At 36.9% G+C, this 23,027-nt stretch overlaps 1 protein-coding gene across 1 annotated transcript in view; it reads right to left on the reverse strand.

The window, feature by feature from the left end:
* Hacd2 (3-hydroxyacyl-CoA dehydratase 2) overlaps window positions 1-23,027 on the reverse strand; it is a 101,807-nt gene that overhangs the window by 71,007 nt on the left and 7,773 nt on the right. Inside the window, exon 3 of the mRNA XM_021251271.2 lies at window positions 5,618-5,636. Within this exon, the coding sequence (XP_021106930.1) occupies window positions 5,618-5,636 (19 nt within the window). The remainder of the gene's footprint in view (window positions 1-5,617; window positions 5,637-23,027) is intronic.

The following is a 23,027-nucleotide window of genomic DNA, read 5'->3' on the forward strand; positions in this document are numbered from 1 at the left end:
TCTGATACTCAACCACCTGGACTCTATGAACTGGCAACAAAAGAGGATCTGGAAAAAATGAAATCAGAAATAATTACTCAGATAACAGCAAAGATTTTGCTCATGGTGCAAGACATGATGATTAATAAATCTAGAGAGGATACAGATAAAAAACAGAGGATCTGAGGAACATGATGGAATCCCAACACAGGAAACAAATGGAATCCATAAAACAGATACAAACAGATTTCCTAGAGATTAAAAACTCCACTGAAAGTTTATGTAGCAGAATGACCCTATGTGAGGACAGAATTTCACTATAGAAGATAAGATTGCAATTAGTGAGGAGGAAAAGAAAATTTGCTTTAAAATTGTAAGGGAACATGAGAAATCAATCCAGCAGCTGCTAGATGTTGTAAAGAAGAATAACGTAAGACTGATTGGAGTCAATGAAGAAAGAGGAGAGAGTGCAGATGACATAAAAAAACTCTTCACAGAAGTGATGGCAGAAAACTTCCCAAGCAAGGGAAAAGAACTTGACATACAGATAAGTGAGGCATATAGGACTCCAGCTAGCCTTGATCAAAAAAAATCTACACATAGGCATATAATAGTTAGGATTCCAGAAATCCAACAGAAGAACAAAATTCTACAAGCAGTGAGAGAAAAGAAACAAATCATATACAAAGGAAAGCCCATCAGAATCACAGCAGACTTCTCAATGCAAACCCTCAAGGCAAGAAGAGCTTGGAGTGAGGGATTTCAAGCCCTAAAGGAAAACAGCCTCCAACCCAGATTGATGTACCCTGCAAAACTATCTTTCAAAATTGATGGAGAAATAAGATACTTTCATGATAAAGAGCACCTCAGGAACTTCATGAATACCAAACTGGCACTCCAAAAAATTTTAGTCAATACCCTAGGAAAAGACAATGAGGATCAAAACCCCAGGAAACCCAGCAGAATGAATCCATTGGGTGTGACAAATTAAATGCAAAGGGGGAGAATCCAACAAAAAGAAAAAGTCATGACAAGGCTTTTAAAACTTTTAACTTCATCTCCCTAATGAGTGTATAATTCAATCTTGTTATTGTACTGATTAGTATTTTTCTGATTCTAGAGTTGCACACCATTCCTTGTGCTATACTGGCTATTTATCATCTGCTTATGTCTACATTTTAATTGGGTTGTCTATTAATGACCTCTAAGAATTCTTTATACATTCTGCTCATAGGTTATATGCATTGTAAATATGGTCTGTTTAAGGACTACTTTTCATTTTAATGATGTCATTTAAAGTTCTAAATTTTGATGGAATCTCATTTATCAATTTTTTTCTTTTATACATCATGTCTTTTGTATACTAGGTAGTTCTTGCCTACCCTGAATTCATAAACATTTTCCCTTATAATTTCTTCTTAAAGTTTTATACTTTTAGGCTTTCTTATTTAGGTTCATAGATCCCTTCAAGTTATTTTCATGTATGGAAAAAAAGGGTTGAGGTTAATTTTTTATATACGGATACCAGGTGTTCTAGTGCCGTTTGCTGAAAACACTATCTCTTCCTTGGCTCTTGAATTGAGTTTATATTCTATAAAATGCTAATGTTAAATAATCTTTCAAAACTCAGTGGACCATATATGTGTGGTTCTATTTCTAGATTCTGTTTTATTCAAATGATCGATATGTCTTTCCTTACACCAACACTGCCTTGATTACTGTAGCTTTAGAAGAAGTCTTAAAATTAGGTACTAAACGTCTTCCAACACTGTTTTTGTTTTTGTTTTTAACTTTTCTAGGTCCTTTGTACTCCTACATAACTTTTAAATTTCAATATCCAATTCTTCATTTATAGCAAGTATACACAGACTTGAATTTTTATATATGCCTTGTGTTTTCTAATCCTGCTAAATTCAAGTACAAGTTCTAGGGGCTCCTAGAGATTTCTTAGTATTTTCTCTGTAGATGATCATTTCATCTACATATAAAGATTTTGCTTCTGCCTTGAGAATCCTATCTTAGTTGTGTCATTTTATTGCCACACTATTTTGCTGGGGACCAGGTTTCAAAGTTTAATGGACAGATAAAGAGTAAGCATATCTGTCCTTGTTCCCCACCTTAAGAAAGCTTTGTATCTTCTCCATTCATATAAGGCGTTCTCGCTGGAAGAATGGAGTACATGTCTTTAATCTATTGAGAAGTTTCTGTTCTACTTCTAGTCTCCTGATAGCTTTGACCATGAACAGCTGTAGAATTTAGTCCAATACTTTTTCTCTAACTAGTGACAGGATCATACGGCTTTTTCCTTTCCTCTGTTAAAATGATGATGTTTGAGGGTGGATCTTCCAATGCTGAACCAACACTGCCATCCCTATAACAAAACCACTTTCTACATACTGCCAGATCTGACTTCTAAGAGTTGGTTTTGTTAAACAAATTTCTATCTATGTTCATACTTTTTCTTCTATTATCTTTATCCAGTTTTAGGATTAGCACAATGTTGAGTTCCTAAAATGAGGGGAGAAGTGTTCCTTTTTTCTGCTTTAATTGTTTGATATAATTTGTCAGTTAAAATGTTTATATGTCTGCTGTTGTCATATAGGTAGGTTTTCAAGCTAGGAATATACTTTCTTTAATAGGTGCTATTCAAATTTTTTATTTCCTCCAGAGTTAGTTTCATTAATTTCTCCTCCAAGTTACTTCTTAGAAGTTGTCAAATTTATTTCAAAAAAGATTTTTGTAATATGCTTTCTATATCCTTTTAAATTCTGTAAAATCTGTGGTAATATCTCCTAGATCTTAATATTGTAATTTAAAAAATGTATAACTGATATTGTGTAACAGGAAGAAAAGGTCTAAAAGAACAGGGGAATTGGGAGGGGTAGGGGAAGGGAAAAAAGGGAAAGGAAAAAATATGAGAAGAGGAAAAAAATGGAAACAAGGTCTTTGCAAATAGGGAAGGGTGAAGGGGGTGAAGGGAGGGCAGGGGAAGGGGAAAAAAAATAAGAACCAAGAGACTCATGTAATGGTACAAGATCCCAATGATGAATGTAACTGTATTTTATACCTAAAATGTACCAATAAAGTTAATGGGGAAAAAAAATAAAATAAAATAAAAACAAAATATTTACACAAGTTTTTCTTTTCCTAAAGTGTGTACACATTTTTTGGCAGACTGTGACTTAAGTGGCAGCATCTTTAGTGGTGATCAAATCATTGAGACCCTCACAAATGTGATTAGTGCTCTTAAACAAGAATCCCCAAGAGTCTATTTGTCCCTTCTACCATGTGAGGACACAGGAAGAAGTCACTATCCACAAGGAATAGGCCCCACCAAACACCAAATATGCCAGCACCTTGATCTTGGCATTTCCAACCACCAGAACTGTGAGAAACAAATGTTTTTTGTTCACAAGCCACTCAGTTTATGGAGAGATACTCCTCAAATCACGATGCGATTATGGCCCAACAAACCCACTGCAAGGTGAAAATATCCTAAGTTGAAAATGTACTTTATACACCTAACTCGCGTCCTTACACTTGTGCAGCAGGCAGTGAAACCACTGAGCTAAATCCCAGCCCTGAAGTGCAGTTTTTACCAAGTGCATATCACTTTTGCACTATTATAAAGTGGAAATAATATAAGCCAAACCACCCTAAGTAGGGAACCATCTGTAGTTTGCTATAGCATTCCACAATGACTACAATACAATGGATCAAAGAACCTCATCAGAGGCAGCTGAAAGTTAAGAAAGGGGGAGAAAAAAAAAAAGAAAGGGGAAGAGATGAGGTATGGGGTCAAGTGGAGAAGGCCTAAAGTGGTTCTAGCACTCTCTCTGGCCAAGTGTATTTCCCAATCTGCAAGCAAATGCTGACAATTTTAACCACTTAAAAGCGATAAAATTTTTCATTTTAAAGTTGCAGATAAAGGACTAAAAATGAAATGTATATACAGAATTACGTAAGTTAAACTCATTTGTTATAAAATGAGGCAGGTAGCCTCTGGAGTCAGACCTGGCTGCAAAAGAGATATAACACTCATTAGCTTAATCCCTGGGAAAGTAGACTATGTGACAGATGAGCCCCACCTCTTTCAAATCTATCCTTCAAAGATTCTAAAGGCAGTGTTTTCTTAGCCTTTTGGGATCACAAATTCCTCTGAGAGTCTAATGAAAGCTATGGGACCATTTGCCTCCCCCAAGTAAACACAAATACATGCATATAAAATCCCGCATATCACTCGAGGGATCTCTGAACTCCACCTTGGGGCCCTAGGTAAGAAAGAGGTGGGAAACAGCAGAAGTACAACTCTTTATTTTTTTTTTCCCCTGGTACTGGGGATTGAACTCAGGACCTTGCACTTTTGAGGCAGGCATGGTGCCACTGAGCTAAATCCCCGGCCCAGGGCAACTCTTGATAATGAGGACAATTTGTCTTCCTTTCCAGTCATGGGACCACATACAACAGTGACCTTGGCCAGACCCACAGTGGACAGGCTGTGGTGTCTCTGACCTGTGTGTCCTTCTCAATTATAAGTCTTCTTATCTCCAAATTCCCTATCACCAAGGCCAGGTGCCCAACACAGTAAGTGCCCATTTTGATTCTGAATTAAACTGATTGGGGCATAATCGTTTGAGTTTGTAGTTTTCAAGTTTTTAGACTTTAGTGCTTCTGAATAAGTATCATCTTCAAATCTTCCTTTTGACAGACAAACCTGGATCACATGGCCAAGACTATGGGTTTGCATTATGGGGATCTATCAACTCCAAAATGGATTCTTTCTTGTGTGTCATGGGAATTTGAACTCAGTGCCCAATACACAGTAGGCAAGTGCTCCCAGAGAACTACATTCTCAGGCCCTTTTTAATTTTAAGACAGGTTCTTGCTAAATTGCCCAGATTGCCTAGAACTTACAATCCTCCTACCTCAAACTCCTGAGTAGCTGGAATTACAGGCATGCACCACCATGCCTGGTGCCAGAACTAAATTTTATTTAATTAGAAGGGTGTAGTCAATCTGTCCATACTAGAAGCTATGCCTCAGTTCCAGGGCAAAATGTGATGACTCTTCCCAACCTACAAAAAGAAAAACATACTGCATCTGCTTTAGCAGACATTCCTTACATTTGTGTTACAAACTCTTTATACTCTCACATAGGCAATAGACATAATGCTTCTATTTTAAGGATAAAAAAAGAATATAGGGCAGGGGATTTAGCTCAGTGGTTCTGCCGCCTGCCTCAAAAGCACAAGGTCCTGAGTTTGATCCCCAGTACCAAAAAAAAAAAAAAGAGAGAACACAGAGAGGGCTTTCCAACATAGCCCAGGCACCATGGCTCAAGTCATATTTTTACAAATACATGTTTCTCTATTACCCTTGTGCAGAGGTGAAATGCCTCTTTTGTAGTGAAAGGAAAAAGAGCTGACAGTGTTCGGTGATAACATCTAAATAGTATCTATGATTTAGGAAAGCAAAAGCCATTCCAATTTGAACAATTTTATACACATAATGAAATGTTTTAACTTTTCAATATTGCTTTTTTTTCAATATTTCAATATTTCATAAGAATCAAGCTTTCACCTACGATTTTAAAAAAAGACAATTCATTTTACAAAGTAGGGAGAAATTCTATACTTACCAATAGCACAATGTAAAATCTAAGAGAGAAAAAAAGGGGGAGGGAGAATTAATAAGGAGCAATAGTATGATAGCATCATACATATAAATTATTATTTCAGTAAGACTACAACAGTGGCTACTAGCATTAATGTGTTTGAAAAACAAATACTCCATTTTTAAACTTGGCTATGGACTATTTAACAAAATGTTAGCTCTTGCTCAGGTTTTTGTTTGCTTGTTTTTAGTTTGTGTGTCTTTGGGAGATGTCCTAAGGAACATGCCATTCGCTTAGTCATTTGTCGGTATCAAAGCCCTCTTTTTTGATATACAAACTCACAAGAGCAGTAAGCACAGAACATCTTCTGTGTCCCATGCTCTGCAGAACACAATTGTCCAACTATGGAACATGCCATCAGAAGAGCCTGTGTAGCTCCTCTCACTGGGCAGGCCCTTCAGTGCAAACACCAATTCTTTTTTTTTTCTGGTACCAGGGATTGAACCCAGGACTTTGAGCTTTTGAGGCAGGTGGCAGCACCACTGAGCTAAATCCCTGGCCCATAGACATCAATTCTATAAGGCTCTACCTTTAGTCCCTGTCTTTCATTACACATGATCTCATTGCACAGGTGCTCCCTGGTCTGATTCCAAATCCTGCGTCTTCAAGCTCCAGGGCTATATTCCAAACTGCCATGGACATATCCACCTCATGCACCAGCAGCAGTTCAAATATGGCTGGTCTCCGTGGGAAGTGCTTCCCTTACTTCCTTTTTACCTGCTCTGCTTAGTGATCATCCACTCCTAGTCTGCTGGGTTCAAAATCTCCTCACCCCCAAGTCCAACTTATTTTCAAGTCCTGCTGTTACTTCTGCCCACCACACTTGCCTTTTGCATTACTATTGAACCCAAGGCCTTTGCACTAAGCTACATCTTTAGCCCTTTATTTTTTATTTTGAAAAAGGACCTCACTAAGCCACCAAGTTGCCCAGGCCAGGCTCAAATTTGCGATCCTTTTACTTCAGCCTCAGAGTACTGGGATTATAAGCGTGTGCCACCATACCTGGCTAGTCTTCATTCTTATTTCTAGTAGGTGGCTCAGTGATTTTATTTTCAAATCTATATTTATCATAAACTGACATTTACACTTGGCTACTTTATTATGTCTCTATACTCCCAAACATTTGCATATTGAAATACATACTTTACTTCCATCTCCACTCTATTTCAATGGCCACCCAACTAGTCAGTTTAGTTCTTATAAGTCTCTTTCCAACTCATTCTTTATATACTATGGCTTTAGCTCTGGCAATGGAAAAGAAAAATAATCTGTAGTCATCTCAGACTGATTTGATGACCAAGTTTTTCTAGGTGGTAAGACCTAACAGCTATTGTAGTGCTTTATAAAATTTTTACAACACTTCTTTAGCAGTCACTGTATTGTTTGATCCTAACAATAACCCTGCCAGATAGGCAGGACAGATACTGTATCTCTGCTTGTTGATGTGCAAAACAAAGACTCAGAGAAGCTGCACAATGTGCTCAAGGTAGAAAATGATGGCTAGGATCAAGAACCTAGCTTTTATTTTTACTGGGTTTTTTTCTATATTACTTCATTCCTTTTCTATTGCTACATAGTTATGAAACATCTAGAGAGGACAGAACTTGACCAGATTTATCTGAAACATGCCTGACTATACTCCATACTAAAAAACTATTATTTCACTAAATTTTCGTTTTTGGTCAAGGAAGGGGGGAGACAGCTTGGGTTTAAAAAGCAAGCTCCACAAATTTACTGGTAACTGAGAAGAAAACAAAGAACTATCATGCTGCAAACTGTACGGCCTTTTTCAAAAGACAACACTGCTAAAGAACCTTGTATGTGTGAACATTGCAATCTGAACCTCTTGCTGCAAAGTTGAGGAAAACTAAATGATATATTTAGATTCAAATGAGGAATGAAAGACAGGAATGAAGAGTATCCTTTGAGACTAGAAGACAGATGGTGGAACCTATTCTATTCATGCATATAGCAAGACATCCAGGGTGCTGACTGCTGATGGGACACTACAGAAATGCCTGACAGGAGTTCAGGGCTACAGCAGATCTGAGCCCTATCAGACTAAACCTTCCTTTCTTAATCACACATATTTTAAAATTCCTCTTTACCACTCTAAAATGAAACTCCTAGATGATATGACCTATCTACACAAATTTTTTAAAATGTCTTAATATATAAATAAAAATAATTTGTATTTTAAAATATGTATTTCAAAATGCAGATGTTTGGAGTCATATAGACATAATGAACTAGCCAGATGTACATATCAATTTATGATAAATAAATCTGGATTTAAAAATAAAATTATTGAGCCCATGTTTATAATCACAGGTTCAAGCCTAGCCTGGGCAACTTAGCAAGACACTGTCCCAAAATAAAATATAAAAAAAGAGCTGGGGATGTAGCTCAGTGTAAAAGTCCTGTGTTTGAGCCCCAATACTGCAATCAATCAATCAATCAATAAAAAGAAAGAAAAAGAAAAAGAAGCATCTCTGGACAAATACAGGAGAATAAAAGAGCAGAGGGATGGACTAACACTAGAACACAAAAGTCCTAAGATATGTAATAATGGAAATGTAACAAAGTAGAAAAACTAAAGAACAGTATTATCTCAAATGAGTGAGGTGCTATTTAGAGCAGTGTCAGATACTACACTATGCCTGATGTGTAATAAGAAGACAGTTCACAGAAAACCTATTGTTCTGTTGAAATGCTATGGAGGTATAGGCAACCAGTGACTCATCTGTAAAAAGACCTTGGTGACTTTATTCTTTAAACAATGTAAGAATAAACAGAAGATGCAGTTGTGTAATAGATTGGGGATATTTTTATGATAAAATGAAAAGTTACAGCTATCTCAAAATAAAATTTTAAATTCATTACCAAGATTTCTTATACAAACACAGAGACAATAACACAAAATATTATTAGAGTAGTCTATATTAAAGAAATCCAATGAGATTTCAGTCTTCAAGAGTCTCCACTAATTTAATGAAGTCTAATCAGGAATCTCAAATCTCCTGTCACATATTTTCAATCAGTCTCACTGCTTTTGTAGGAATAACACTCACACACTGAAGTCCTTTTCAACTAAGTATGCAAGTGGAAACCTTTTAATACTTTCAGAACAGAATGTGCAGGGTGAATAAATTATTTTGAGAAAATGTACTTCACTTAAGCTTCTTTCTTTATACCAACAGCAGTAGGCAGAAATCTAAAGATGATCCCCAAGATCATTGTTCTTTGGTTATTCAATCAAACAATGATCTAGGTAGGGTAGAGCAGGTATTTCATAAATGTAATTAATCTCAATCAACTGATTTTAAGCTTCAGAGATTATGTAAATGTTTCTGACCCAACCAAGAGGGCACTTTAAAAGTTGAATCTTCTCTGGTAAGTGGCAGAAGAGGAAGTCAGAGATATTCAAAGAACAAAAAGCATTCAATATACAATTTCTGTCCAAAGAATGGATGAGGGAGCCCAAGTACAATGACTAGACAATAACTCCCGGGAGCTGGGAGGGACCTCTAGCCAACAACTAGCAACCAAATACATATCTCAGATCATCAACTACAAGGAAATGGATTCTGCCAATAATCCATAGTTTGCAAGCAGATTATTTCTCTAGAGCATCCCTAAAAACCAGCCAGCTTGTTATGTTCTAGGGAAGTAAAAGTCTAGCAGCTCAAAGTTTAAGTTTTAAGAGAGTAACAGATTATGTAAAATTAAATTTGTGCAGCATGTACAGAGTCTCAAACACTGAGCACAAATAAATGGCTTTGTTGTAAAACAAACAAAAAAACAGCCAGCTTGGCTGACACTTTTACCTCATTCTTGTGAGATCCTGAACAGAAAACCCATCAAAGCCCAGCTTCTGACTTACAGAACTGCAAGCTATTAGACGAGTGTTGTTTCAAGCAGCTAAACTTATGCTATTTTATTATGCAACAAAAAAAGTTTAACAAAAACCTTCTAACTTAAGCTTTTTAATATTTCAGATTTTTCAGTATTAGTATGTATTACAAAACTATACACATCTGTAGAAGGATTAGCCTGGGGAGAGACCCAACTCATAGTGGAGAGGGGAAAACAAATGTTCATCCAGTTGGACTATTCCACATATCATAGGACATCTGCTAGTACCATCCCCAGTCACTGTGGCAATCAAAACACCCTCACAGTTTTCCAAAAAGCACTCTAAGGAGGTGGCCAATGGAGTCCCACTGAGAATCACTGGAGTAAGCATACCTCAACAGAAAAAATTTAAAGGAAGTGCCATATTTAAATCTTCCCTAAAAAACACGTCATACATTACCCTCTCCTCTTAAGCCCTTTCCATTTCCACTTATTGAAAACTCACTGCTTTTACTTAAATTTAACCTAAATGTCAAATGCCACTTTGTACAATAGGCTACCTAGAAACAGTTTTTTTGGAAAAAAAAATTCCTAAGATTTAAATTAAAATTATTTTTGAAAGCTACCAACACATCTTTTCAATTTTATTTTCTAATCTAAGGTAAAAACAAAAACAAGAACCCAGCAAGAGTTTAACAAGGCTGAAGAGGAACAGGAACATAATCAGCATTGGAAGTCTCAACTATAGTTCACGGGAATTAGCTACAGTGATTAAATGAGATTAGCTACAGTGATTCTCCATTTGATTTCAATTCCAAATTCCAAATACTTGGCATTAAAAAATTTGACCTGTTCAAAAACCTCACTTGCCCGTGAACTAGCACAAACAATCAACAAGTGGGATCTCTTCTTATTAAAAAGCTTCTGCACAGCAAGAGAAACCACCAGCACTGTGAAGAGACAACACACAATGTGGGAAAAAATCTTCACCTGCTCTTCCTCAGACAAAGGTCTACTATCTCAAATCTATAAAGAACTTAAAAAGATCAGACCTTCCAAATTTAAAGATCCAATCCGAAAATGGGCATCTGAAATGAACAGACATTTCTCAGACAAAGAAGTAGAAAGAGCAAATAAATACATGAAAAAATGTTCAATATCACTGGTCATTCGAGAGATGCAAATGAAAACAACGGTGAGACTCTACCTCACTCCAGAAAGAATGGCTGCTATCATGAAATCAACCAATAACAAATGCTGGCCAGGCTGTGGGGAAAGAGGAACCCTGCTCCACTGCTGGTGGGAGTGTAGACTGGTGCAATCACTGTGGAAATCAGTATGGAGATACCTCAAAGAACTAGGACTGGAAGTCCCATTTGATCCCGCTATTCCACTGCTGGGGATCTTCCCCAAAGAATTAAAAGAATCATACCACAGTGATATATGTGCGCTCATGGTCACAGCAGCACAGTTTGTGATAGCTAAAACTTGGAAACAGCCCAAATGCCCATCAACTGCAGACTGGATCAAGAAAATGTGGGTTTTAAAAATAAAATGGAGTACTACTCAGCCATAAAAAATGAGAAATTAGAGACATTTATAGCTAAGTGGATGCACATTGAGGTGATACTCTGAAGTGAAATAAATAGGACACACATGAATAAATACCGAATAGTTTCTCTGGTGTGAGAAACTGAAAGTGTAAATAAGGACTAAAATGTATACCAGGTAATGTGAAATAGGAAGAAAAGGGGCAAAGGGGAAGGAAGGGGGAGGGCTAGGGGAAAGGATAGAAGGGAATGGGGTTAATATGAGAAATGGAAAAATAGGAACAAAATCTTTGTAAATAGGGAGGAATGGAGGGGTTGAAGGGAGGGCTGGGCAAGGGTGAAAAATAAGAACCAAGAGAGACTATGTAAAGGTGCAAATTTCCAATGATGAATGTCATTATATTGTATACCTAAAATGTACCAATGATTAGACTGAATAATAGATAATGAAAAATAGGAAGAAAAGGTCCAAAGGGGTAGGGGTAGTGGGAGGGGCAGGGGAAAGGAAAGAAGGGAAAGGAAAAATGATGAGAAATGGAAAAAATGGGAACAAAGTCTTTGTAAATAGGGAAGGGTGGAGGGGGTGAAGGGAGGGTTAGGAATGGGGAAAAAATAAGAACCAGGATGCATTATGTAAAGGTACAATTCCCAATGAGTAATGTAATTGTGCTGTATACCTAAAATGTACCAATAAAAGAATTAAAAAAAAAAAAAAAGAAACCATAAAAAAAAAAGTTTTGACCTGTTCAGTTTGAGTCAGGTATCCATCCCTGGACCAGCCACTTATGGCCTGAAAGGCAGAGTAAGGGGTAGAGATGTATTTGCTATAGGTGCAGCTCTGAGAACTGGAAGAATTTCCAGAAGAAATAAAAACCACTGAGGTAGGCCACTCCACAAGACAGGTCTACTTCGTACTCATTTTTACCATGTAGGGCCCATAAAACTAATTTGAGTTACACTTAACAATACATTTGATTCATTTTGGAAATTATCATACCATATGCATATCTGACTCCATTTTTTTGCCTATAACTTACCTATATAACATGCAGTCTTAAAGGACAGACACCAAAATGTTAAAAGTGGTTATCTTTAGTGAGCTTATGACCAATATACATTTTCTTCTTTATGCTTATCTGGGTTTTTTTCTACAGTAAATAAGATGAGGCACTTATGAGAGGGAAACACCTTTCCCTTCTCCAGCATCTATGAGGAGGGATTTCTCCCAAATATTATTAGTCTCCTTCTACCCTTTAATATCTTTACCTCAGAAAGAGAATGATTCATTCACCCGAGTGGCCAATTTTGGATGAATAAATAGAATGTGCTCAATTCATCTCCTCTAGAAGTTCCATAAAGAACCCCAAGTTCTCATGGTTTCTTCCATGCCACCCTGGCTGCTGCCACCTGGGATGAGTGGGTGGTGAATCTAATTCTGGACTTCAGTTAGCAAACCCATTTGGCTCACGCAGTGAGGCATACCCTCCACCTTAGCCTTTATCACTAAAAATGTGATTTTTAGGATCCTTGTCCAATTCCTTTGGGTTATGTCTCAATGTTCAGAGCACAAGTGAGAAAAGATGACTATTTCCTTGTGCTTCCCAAGAGACTTCAAACATGTTTTCAAAATCCTTTTACATTGGGCTGGGCATGGTGGCACACGCCTGTAATCCCAGCACTCTGGAGGCTGAAGTAGGAGGATCACCGTGAGTTCAAGGCCAGCCTGAACTACATAGGGAGACCTGTCTTTAACAAAAAAATCCTTTTATATCCGTTAGTTAAAGGAGGAAATAAGTGAAATTTCCTTAATTAGCTCTGGAGGCATAATACATTTTTTATTATAAAGTTGCATAAAAATGGATATTAAAAAATAAACCCACATTTATTCTTTAGAATATTTCTACTGAATTATTAATTTTAAGAGTTTTATTAAATAACGAGTGCTTAACAGGAAAAAAATCAAGAAAATGAAGTATTGCATTTTAAACATTTATTCATAAAAAAGTATCAAAATTTTCAATACTGACTGGTTTTTGACGTACAAAGTCTAAAAAAGAACATCAGAAATAAAAGGCTATGTGAACTATAATGAAAATACCAATAGCACTCTACCAAAAAAAAATCTTTACTGCAATTATCACACCTAAGGCAGTCTTCACACATGACATGTTCCATACACACATATTGCTTATACTGACAGCACATGTTTTGCTTTCCTGGCCTTTTTGTAGGACATACTTGACATCTTACTGGTCTTGCTGTTTTGTCAGGAAGTTCTTTTTTTTTTTTTCCAATGAGTTCATTGGTATAATTTAGGTGTACATTATGATCACATTCATCTTAGGGAACCTGTACCTGTACATGATATATCTTATTATACACATATTTTCTTATTTTTTCCCATACCCCTTCCTACCCTTCCCTCCCTATTTACAAATGCTTTGTTTCCATTATTTCCTTTTTTTCTCATTTTTTTCTTTGCCTTCTTACCTTTCCCCCAACCTCCTAGTTCCCTTTCTCCTTTGAACATTTTCTTCCTTTTTCACAATATCTATTATACACTTTAGTCATTTACACTGTTTCTCACACTAGAGAGACAATTTGGTATTTATACATGTGTCCTATTTGTTTCACTTAAGAGTATAGTCTCAAGGTGCATTATTTAACTATAAATGACTCTAGTTTTTCTTTCTTTATGGCTGAGTAGTACTCTATTTTATTAAAAAAAAAAAACCCACATCTTCTTTAACCAATTACTGGTTGATGGGCATTTGGGGTTTTTCCAAGATTTTGCTATTACAAGCTGTGCCACTATAAACATGGGTGCGTATATATTGCTATGATATGATGCTTTTAGTTCTTTTAGGAAATACCCAGCAGGTGAATAGCTGGGTCAAATGGGACCTCTAATCCTAGTTTTTTGAGGTATCTCCATACTGATTTCCACAGTGGTTGCACCAGTCTACAGTCCCACCAACTGTGGAGAAGGGTTCCTTTTTAAACCCTGCAACCCCACCAGCATTTGTTATTGATTTGATAACAGCCATTCTTTCTGGGGTGAGATGGAATTTCAGCATTGTTTTCATTTGCATCTCAGGAATGACCAGTGATGTTAAACTTTTTTTTTTTTTGTACCAGAGATCGAACTCAGAACCTTGTGCTTGCTAGGCAGGTGGCGGTACCACTGAGCTAAATCCCCGGCCCTAAACATTTTTTCATATGTTTATTTGCTGTCTCTACTTTTTCATCTGAGAATTGTCTATTCATTTCAAATGTCCATTTTTGTACTGGGTCTTTAAATTTGGGGGATCTGATTTTTTGAGTTCTTTATACATTCTAGATAGTAGTCCTTATTCTGAAAAGCAGCTGGTAAAAATCTTTTCCCACACTATGGGTTGTCTCCTCAGTCTGGTGGTGGTTTCTCTTGTTGTGCAAAAGCTTTTTAAGATCTCAGTTGTTGATTCTTTGTGATAGTTCCTGTGCAACTGAGGATTTGCTCATAAAGTCTTTTCCTATGCCAATGTCCTCAAGAGTTCTACCTAACCTATCTTCCAGCAGATTTAGTGTTTCTGTTTTTATATTTAGATCTCTGATCTATGTCGATTTTAGTTTAGTGCATGATGAAAGATATGGGTCTAGTTTTAATCTTCAGCAAGTTGATACCCAATTTTTCCAGCACACTTTATTAGAGGCTATCTTTCCTCCAGTGAGGGTATTTGGCTCCTTTGTCAAAGATGAGATGGCTGAGTAGGTCTGGAGTTGTTTTTGCATCTTCTAATCTGTTCCACTGATCCTCAGGTCTGTTCTTTTGCCAGTACCATGATGTTTTTAATCACAGTAGCTCTGTAGTATAACTTCAGGCCAGAGATTGTGATACCCCCTGCCTTGCCTTTGTTGCCCAGAATGGCCTATGCTATTTTAGGGCTCTTCTGATTCCACATGAATTTTAGGATTGTTTTCTCTAATTAGAAGGTTCTTATACTATGCAATGTGTAGTTAGCAGAAACATAAAATATCAATAAAATAAAGTATTGAATTCTTAATATGTATTGTGTATTTAGAATAAACACCAACATTTTCACACTGGCTATTCTTTTTTTGGTACAGGGAATCGAACTCAGGACCTCATGCTTGCCAGGCAGGTGCTGTGCCACTGAGCTACATCCCCAGCTCACATCATCACCTCACATGCTTACTTGCTTACAAAACCTAAAAGAGGCTGGGGATGTAGCTCAGTGGTTTTGCCGCCTGCTGCGCAAGCACAAGAACCCGAGTTCAATCCCCAGTACCAAAAAAAAACAAACCTAAAAGATAACATCGGAAATAAAAACCCATGTGAACTACAATGAAAATAGCAATAGAACTCAACAAAAATAATCTGCTTCAATTATCACACCCAAGGCAGTATTCACACATGAAAACTGCATGTTCCATACACAAATATTGCTCACACTGATAGCATGTATGTTTTGTTTTCCTATCCTTTCTTGTAGGGCACAACTGACATCTTTTTTATTTTCCTGTTGTTGTAGTATGTCTTTGTCATGCTGCACCTGCCTGTTCACCTGTCAGCTCACCAGTATTTTTTGTGTGTAGTTCCCTGTGCAGAAACATTGTTTTTCCTCTGATGTAAATGATCTCTTATGAATTCCAGTCCCAATCCTCTAAGAAAATTTATCTGTGGTATTTTGCACTTGTTTTCTTTGTAAACTATCAAACTATTTATAACATGTTTAGGATTGAGTAAAACAACCATTGGCCAATGTTTCATGTTTCAAGTGACATCATAGTTGCTGCATAACTCATCAACAACATCTACTCCACCTTGGTTTTGCTGTAGAAAGTCTCCATCTCAGGATTCCATTTTGTGAGGTGTCCCTATCAATATTTCCATCATGGTGCAATGTTGATATCAACAGTACGTTAGTTTTTCTCTGCCATATACGAGGCCAATGTAAATCTTTCTGAAATCCAAAGATTGTACTATACAATTCTGTTTTGAAACTGCAACATTTCATTTGTAATTTCTGCTTTGTTCCTGCATACAGTTCCTACACTGGTCACCTTGTGCTCTCTTAGCATATGGATTGAAAATTGGTAAATCAATTGTCGAATGTCACATTCTGATTAGTTTGGGAGATGGAAGCAACAAGTGTGTTCACAGCATCATTCGGTTTATTACTATACAAATAAGGACCTGGTAGTTGAGTTCTAGGATAAATTTCTAAATTGAAAGCATAAGTCTTCACATCTACAGGACATAAATTTTTATGCCATATTTTTAAGTTTTTTTGGACATGTATTCCCTGAAGCTACAGCAGCCATGACACATTGCAAGATGTTCATCAATAATCATATATTCAGATGGTGTGTAAATTGCTTGCCAATTACAAATCTGTCAAACAATGACTGGATAGCAGCCAGATTTTTTTGTTTGTTTTTTTGAGACAGGGTCTCACTATGAAATTCAGACTGGCCTTGAACTTGTGGTGAACCTCCTGCCTCAGTCTCCTGAGTGTTGGGATTACAGGTGTGTGCCACCACAGATTATCAATTCTTCCTCTTTCTTGGCAGATGGTTTTATCATCAAACCTCAGACAATTTTGATGGAAACCAAATCTCAGTTTCACTGTTATTCTACAAACCTAAAGCCCAAACTCATCACTTTTCTATAAGTTTACATTCCTGCAATTACCATGAGAAAGCCCTGCTAAGTACAGCAGAACTATGAAAGCTTTCAGTTTTGCTAGTGAGGTGTCATAATAAATACATTTCTGAGTATGGCTATTGGTGCATACAGAACATTTTACTTGTGCCTTTATGTATTTCACAACATCTTGTAGCATTTTGTCTGTTACACTTTCCAATACTGAATGGCAGTGTTGGCATTCTGTCCAACAAATTTCACCTCGCCAAGGTCCTCACTATATTTTTGGACCTAGTTCTAATATTGGATCATTCCATTTAGTTGCATGTCCATTTTGCAACATTTCAACTAGTCAAACATGCACTTACATTGGTGTTTTCTTCATCATCTGAATAAAAAAAGTCTACATTCCCTGAGTCTGTATCAGTTGATTCTTGCTCCATTTCACTGTCACAGGAACTTTGGCTCACATGACCAATTTCAAAGTTGTCGGCTTCAACATCATCATCATCATCCACCCACACCCACACTTCTGTTATGAAAACATGTATTTTACCACAATGGATCATCTTCATCTATTCATGAGTAATCTTGATGATTCACTTTTGACCTCCTCCAAAACTTGCAAATCTGGTTTTTCATGTGCTATTGTACTGAATTAGGCTACTTCTACCAGAAAAACCAAAAGAAAACTTTTAAAAAACAAATCTTAGAGTGGTGTGGGTGTATTATACCCTGACAAGGTCTTGAGCCAGGGATTTGGCTCAGTGGTACTGCCACCTGCCTCACAAGCAAAAGGTCCCGAGTTCGATCCCTGGTACCAAAAAAACAAAAAAACAAGGTCTTCCTAAGTTGCCCAGGCTGGGCTTAAACATATGATCCTCTTGCCTTCTCACAAAACTTAACACTGGGGCAAAACTTAAGATCACTGGACCTAAAAGACTGAGGACCAGCAAGGTTAAGACTCAGATCACAAGGACTGATTAGTGGCAAAGCCAAGCATGGTACCCAAATTTCTTCTTTTTTGGTTCTGGGATCAAACTTGGAACACTGTGCTTGCGTGGCAGGCAGCAGCACCACTGAGCTAAATCCCCAGCCCCAAGTACCCAAATTTCTTATCTCTACTATTTTTTATATATATTTGATACCTCTTAAGTACAACTCTATTTTTATGGCTACACCATTTCTGTTATATGGCAAATGATGAGCTCTAAGAGCTTCTTTGATTCTGCTCTGAAATCAACTTTACTTTATGCTGGGATTGGGCAGTCCTGCTTTTCCTAATGTTTGGTCATGATAGACTGGTTTATCTGTTAATAAATTTAAGTCAGTTCTATCACTCTCTCTGTCTCTTTCTATAACTGCTGGGTATCAATTCCTGAGCCTTGTGCATGCTAGGCAAATGTTCTTCCACTGAGCTAAATTCTCAGCCCTTTTTATTGTGAGACAGAGTCTCACTAAATTGTTCAGTCTGTTTGAACTTGTGATCTTCCCATCTTAGCCTCCCAAAGAGCTGTGATTACAGTGTGCACTACCACACCGAGCTAGATTGTGGGGTTATTAAATCAGTAACTAGCATTACATGTTTTTTTGTGTTTTTGAGGCAAGGTTTCACTGTATAGTTCAGGCTGGCCTTGAATTCACTATGTAGCCCAGGCTGGCCTTGAACTTATGGCAATTCTCTTGCCTCAGCCTCCCAAGTGCTGGGATTACAGGCATGTGCCACCATGCCCAGCATTATACTTTGATAAATTTCATCAGTCCATCTGCATAAACATTAGAAACAATGCATTTAGGCTAGTCTATCACTCTATAGTTTTATTGTTAACGCTGTCATTCTTTTTTCAATTTAACAGTTATACAGCAAATACTGAAAACTCTGTATTTCTCTTTAAATCAAAACATAAAGTATCTGTTACAGCTTGTGTCTAGATGTTCCCACAAAGCCTCATGCAGTTATAGGTGGGGCTTTTCAGAGATAGCTGGATCTAGAGTGTGATACTGGGATTAAAGGTGTATGATACTAAATTAGTCCACTGATTGGTTTGGTATATTCTGAGTGTAGATAATGGGAGCCTGGGTGTGACTGCTACCTGCCCTAGGGGAATGTATCCTGGATAGAATATAAGGGACAGAAAGATGACTGCTGCTGTCACTTGCTGCTACTTGCTACTTCATTGCTGACTGCCTTCTGCCTACCTTGCTTTGCCACAGGCTGTTTCTCTTCTCCCATGCCACACTACCTTGGAGCCAGCTGACTACAGACTGAAACCTCTACAAACTATAAGGCAAAATAAAGCTTTCCTCCTTTAACTTCGAGTGTTGGATATTTTGTCTTGGCAATGAAAAAGTAAATAAGACAGTACCTAAGCTATTTTCTATTATTTTCTTCCTTCTTAAAAAAAAAATATTTTGTCTTATATTCCTTAGTCATCCTTTTTCTACATTTTATTATACACATTTTTACCTTATAAAATATATTCCTGTATACTGTCTTATTGTAAGATTCATATAAGTGATAAATATTAAAGTAGAGTAAAACTGGAAATCTTTTATTCCCCAATACAACTCTCCTCTACAGAAGGAAACACTGGTAGCAGATTAGTATATACTCTGCCCTGTCTTCTCCAATACCTGTAATTTTGCTTTTCTCTACTGATTTTCCTGATCAGAAAATATTCACATAATTTAACAATTATTCTCATTGTTTTTAACTTATGAATTAAAAAACAAAGTCTGAAATGATGTAAAATTTACATTGTTATGTTTGCCTTCTGCTTACCCTCCTTCTCCTTCATCCTATCCTGGTAAAATTTAAAATTTCTTGTGATCTATATCATAGTCTAAAGCTATGCTGTCCAATGCAGTAGCCGCCAGCCATACGTACCTTTTTAAATTTAAACGAAAGTACAATTTTAAACTTAGTTTCTTTTAAACCAGCCATGTTTCAAGGGCTCAATGGCCACATGTGACTAGCAGCCACTGTATTGGGACAGCACAGACAATTGGGAACATTATCAATGCAGAAAGTTCTATGGAATAGTGCTGAAAACTTAATTTTATTTGTTATTTAATAGTGAAATATCCTTTGATAAAGTTCTTTCAAAGTTCTATTACTGGGCCGGGGATTTAGCTCAGTGGTTTCACTGCCTGCTGCGCAAGTGCAAGGACCCAAGTTCAATCCCCAGTACCAAAAAAAAAAAAAAAAAAGTTCTACTACTTTTGCTGATGTTTTCAAGAAGTCTCCACTTATTGGAAAATTGCACAGTCTGTTATTCGAGAACCTAATGCTTTCTCCTAGATCCATGAAGATTTTTTTCTCCTTCTAAGAAGGTTTAAACCCAAAGTCCCAAGTTCCTTTTACTATTACATTTCTAAAGCTTCTCTTTTCTGCTGGGAATTGTTATCTTAAGTTTAAGAACTTAATAAATAGATGCTCAAAAAGGACAGGAATTTTCCCTGGCACAGAGTTCCTCTGAGGGACTCTATATGTAATATACTTTTTCTTCCTTTCTGTCTGTCTGTCTCTCTTTCATATATCCTTGCAGTACACAATGATTACATTCATTGTGGGCAGTAGGAACATGTACATATCTTAATTCTTTTTATTCTTTCCTCTCTCCTCTCCATCTCTAGATCCCCTCCCAATTTGTAAAAGATACATCTCCCTGTTTCCTATTATCTTTTATTTTACTTTTTGAAATCTGTATAGCCTCAGTTTTGTAAACGCAGTGGTTCTACTGCATTATTATTTATTTGTTGAGTTTCACTACTTTTCTATACATTTTGTTTTTCCTGTTGCTCTGATAATCGTGTGCCTATCAGCTAGTTCACCAAAATGTAGTTATCTCTAATGTGTCTAGTATTCCAAATTTTGTAATATTCTTTTTCATGTTTTAAACTCTGAACTCTGAAAATCTCCCCATGGCTTCTGCTCTGTGATCTATTTTTTCTGGAGACTATCTATGACTAGGAATGCCTGCTTTTCCTGAACCTTCAGATTCACCTACTTCTGTGCTCTGTGGTGTCTTTCCTGCCCTGTGCTGCCACCATCGATATTTTTAGTTTGATTAAAAAAAATTTTTTCAGCACATGCCTTAGTCATTAGCTCTCTCATCTCTTTGAACACCATATCAATTTGCTTCTATTTGCTTGAGTTGTCAAGCAATGAGGCCTGCGTGTGTGGGTTCCTGTTTCCCACAGGCTCTCCTCCTTTCTAGTGTTGTGACATTTACTAATTACACCCAAGTTTGTTTCTTCCTTCTGTTTCTTACATTGTTTTTGAAGCTGGTTTTTCTAGGATTTGTTGTCCTTCTAGTTTGTATTAACATCTCCACTATGTCTTGCTCTGCTAGCTTTTCTGAAGTCTTTTAGAGAACTGTTTTTTCAAAAGGAATCTTCAGAATAAAGGTATTCAAGGGGACATAAAAAGAATTAAGGTGTGTTATGTACAGGTACCAACTACCCACAAGGAATGTAATCATTATGTACTCCAAATGTGTACTGATAATAATTTGAAAAAAGAAAAAGAAGGTAATCTAGTAAGTACATGTACCTGTGTTTCAAAAGTTTCTTTCTAATATAAATATTATTGAGAAATTGGCATGATACCACAGGAGGAAAAATATTAGATGTTGTGTCCCCAGACCACTCCACAGAGCACACTTTTTTTTCTTTTAAATTCTTTTATTAGTACATTTTAGGTATACAATACATTTACATTTATCATTGGGCACAGAGCACACTTTTAATGTCTTGAAGCACAGTACAGTGGACCCTTGACTTACAAACTTGATCAGTTCCTGAGAGCTGGCTGTAACTAAGTCTATTCAGCTGAGATCTGGATGTTTACCTGGGTACACACTATAGATGACAAGAGGCAGATGAATCTTCTATTAACCTAATTAACCCAAGATGTTCATACATCAGGCCAGTTGTAACTTGAGGGCCCACTGCACTGTATTAACACCACGGAACCTAACCACCTAACATTTCCTTTTTCAATAAGGATTTGAGGGGCCGGGGATTTAGCTCAGTGGTTCTGCCACCTGTCTTGCAAGCGCAAGGATCCGAGTTCGATCCCCGGTACCAAAATAAATAAATAAATAGATAGATAGATAGATAGATAAACAATAAGTATTTGAAGAGAATGGGAGGTAAGGTATGAATTTGACCAGAATACAGAGATGGAGCTGAAGACATGACAAAAGCTAGCTGCTTTTCTTACTGCTCTCCAGAACCAGTCTTGGTATTTCAGATCCAGCCCTAGATCAGCTCTAGGAAAAGATCACCAATGAGACTGGGGTGTTTTTTGCCTTTTTGTAGATAGAGAGTTCTATGGAGTAGAAAGATCTGGAAGGGAATGGAAGGAAAGGAAGTTCGAGTGACCCACTAGGCATTCCTGGATGGACAATGGTAGGTAAATTATGATATACACAGTGACGTACTAGGTGTGATCAAAATATACAGGAAGTGTTTTTAAAAACCCATTAAACACATATTGCTAGTAATCTCCCTCAAAACTCCCCCTCACTTCAAACACACTTATCATTTTTGACATTTTCTGAAGTAGCTCTGGAAGTCCTCTTTCATGAGTCATTAAAAGTGGTGATTAAAAATCAGTGAGTGCTACTGCCAAGTTCTAGGCTTGTAAAAACATTACAGTGGATCCTTATCTACCTTGTTCACCAGATCTGGCATGTTCAACTTATAGCTCTTCCCCAAAGTAAAAATGATTATGAAAAGTAAATAGTTTGAATCAATCTGGGACATTGAGGTAGCCACAGCAGCACAATTAAACATACTCATGAATGAGAACTTCCAGAATTGCTTCAGAAAGTGACAAGGATGATGAGAGAAGTGTGTTTGAAATGAAGGGGAGTATTTTGAAGGGGTATTAACGGTAATGTATCTTTTACTGTAATACATCTTTAAAATTTAAACACTGTTATTTTTTTTAATCACACTGGCATACAAAGGTTGAAAATGGTCTATATCAGTCACAACAGATACGTCTTTGCAGAGCAACCTTAACCCATTTGAATCCTCACAGTCAGTCAGAGGCAGGTAACTGCACAAATTTGAATGTGCTTTTACATTCTTATGTTAAACAAAGATATTTAGAAATCCAAATTTATTCTGAATCACTTTAAATTGCTATAATATAGCATTAATCTACTAATTATTAATTTCTACTTAAAGCTGAAAGAGTTTGCCTTACCAATTAGTATCATGGATCCAAAAATAGAATGAGGTAAAAAGAAAACATCCATAGCTCACTATAGTATAGATCAGTGATGGCAAACCTTTTAGAGTTTTCAAT

Source organism: Heterocephalus glaber, unplaced genomic scaffold, assembly GCF_053883595.1.
Source record: "Heterocephalus glaber isolate CG9 unplaced genomic scaffold, H.glaber_assembly_v1.0 deba00000122, whole genome shotgun sequence".
Classification (NCBI taxonomy): domain Eukaryota; kingdom Metazoa; phylum Chordata; class Mammalia; order Rodentia; family Bathyergidae; genus Heterocephalus; species Heterocephalus glaber.